The sequence below is a fragment of the Plasmodium reichenowi genome, chromosome 2, assembly GCF_001601855.1.
Source record: "Plasmodium reichenowi strain SY57 chromosome 2, whole genome shotgun sequence".
Classification (NCBI taxonomy): Eukaryota; Apicomplexa; class Aconoidasida; order Haemosporida; family Plasmodiidae; genus Plasmodium; species Plasmodium reichenowi.
The window spans coordinates 151,588-153,297 of record NC_033647.1 but is presented as its reverse complement, the minus strand read 5'-3'; the positions used below and the strand labels follow the sequence as shown (position 1 = coordinate 153,297).

Sequence of the window (1,710 nt, the reverse complement as noted above, 5' to 3'; positions counted from 1 at the left end):
AAAAATTTATAATGTATATTTTTAAAAATATAAATATTATTATTATATATATATATATATATATATTATAAAAAACGATGTAATAAATATATGTACTATTTTGTTATATAATAATAATGTGTACGTTTTGTTTATTAAAAATATAAATGATTAATTATATATATGTTTATATATATTTATTTATTTATATATTTAATTTTATTTTTCTCCTGTACACTTTACCTGAATAATACAGAAAAATTTATTGAAATGTGATATATAATATTGAATTAATATTTGTATTTTTAAAAAAAGAAAAAATGAATAAACATATCATGGGGAAAAAAACATATAATATGATACTATTTTTAATAAAACAAATATCATTTTATTAAAAACATATTTCATTTAATTTGTAAGAAAAAACAAAAAAAAAAAAAATTAATTGTCCATATTCTTCAATATATTGGTGCAGAATATTTTTATTTTGTTCATAATATTTAAATATCCATTTATTCTGCTCATTGTTAAAAATTCCGAAATACCAGTAAGTGTTATAAAATTGGGGTTTACTTTTAAAATATCTTCAGGCGTATACCCACTTAAACCGTCAGTTAATATGTACACTATTCCTTTTGTCAATAATCCGTCTAAAGAGTACATGTTTAAGAAAAATATATTATATTTATATATAATAAAGACAAAACCGTATTCTCATAGAACAACATATATATATATATATTTATATTTATATTTATATTATATTTCACCTGAATGACCCAACCATACAATAACTTTTTTTTTATCTTCATTTTCTTCTACTTTTGGGTAAATATATACTACCGATTGACACCCCTGTTATGTGTAGATTATATATATATATATATATATAATGTAATTAAAAAAGGGACATGTATTTATTCATTTATATATATATTTTTTTAATGTTTACCAAAACTTGATTTTGTCTAATTTTATGTTTATCAGGCATTGATGAAATTTTTTTCCCCATTAATATGACTTGTTGACTTCTAAAAAATAATATTAAATCATCGTAATATTATAATATATATATATATAAATATGTGTATGTTATATTATGGAAACTCAAAAGAAAAAAGATACATATGTTTACATCTTTAATGATAAAAAATTAGATGATAATTTTCTTAATCAACTCGTTGTAAGGGGTGTTAAACAAAATAAAATTTTCATTTTTTTTTTTTTTTGTTATTTTAAAGATAATAAATGATATGAAATATATATATATATATATTTATTTATTAGTTTATTTTAATTTCATTTAATTTTTTCTATATTTACTTGTAATATGGACTGTTGGGCATGGATTGAAAGAGTTCAACTGTTTTTTTCAATTTTGGTGTTAAGTTGTATTGATCTATATTTTTTGGATTTTCTGGATTTTTATTTCCTGATAATTCATTAAATATGTCCTTTAAACATTGCGTAGTTTTACGACATTTGGGTTTATAAAATTGTATGTAAAACTGAGGAGCATTTTTAATTTGATTAACTTTTTTTAATTTATAGAAGATTATTTTTGTGCTTATTTTAAAAAAATTTTTTTTTTTTTTGGATTCATTATTATATTTATCATGTTTAATAGAAAGTATTAAAATGAAACATGAGCATATTATATATAAAACAAAGAAGTGTGCTTTTAATTTCTTTTTATTCATTTTTTTTTTTTTTTTTTTTTTTTTTTTTTTT

General features: G+C 18.1%; 1 protein-coding gene across 1 annotated transcript; it reads right to left on the bottom strand.

The window, feature by feature from the left end:
- Nucleotides 1-420: 420 nt before the first annotated feature.
- Nucleotides 421-1,679, bottom strand: PRSY57_0205200 (cysteine desulfuration protein SufE, putative; the record flags this gene model as incomplete). The annotated part of the gene is made up of 4 exons (XM_012905488.2): nt 421-629; nt 750-834; nt 932-1,010; nt 1,303-1,679. The coding sequence occupies 4 exons, from the start codon at nt 1,677-1,679 to the stop codon at nt 421-423; spliced, it is 750 nt and encodes a 249-aa protein (XP_012760942.2).
- Between the last annotated feature and the right edge of the window lie 31 nt (nt 1,680-1,710).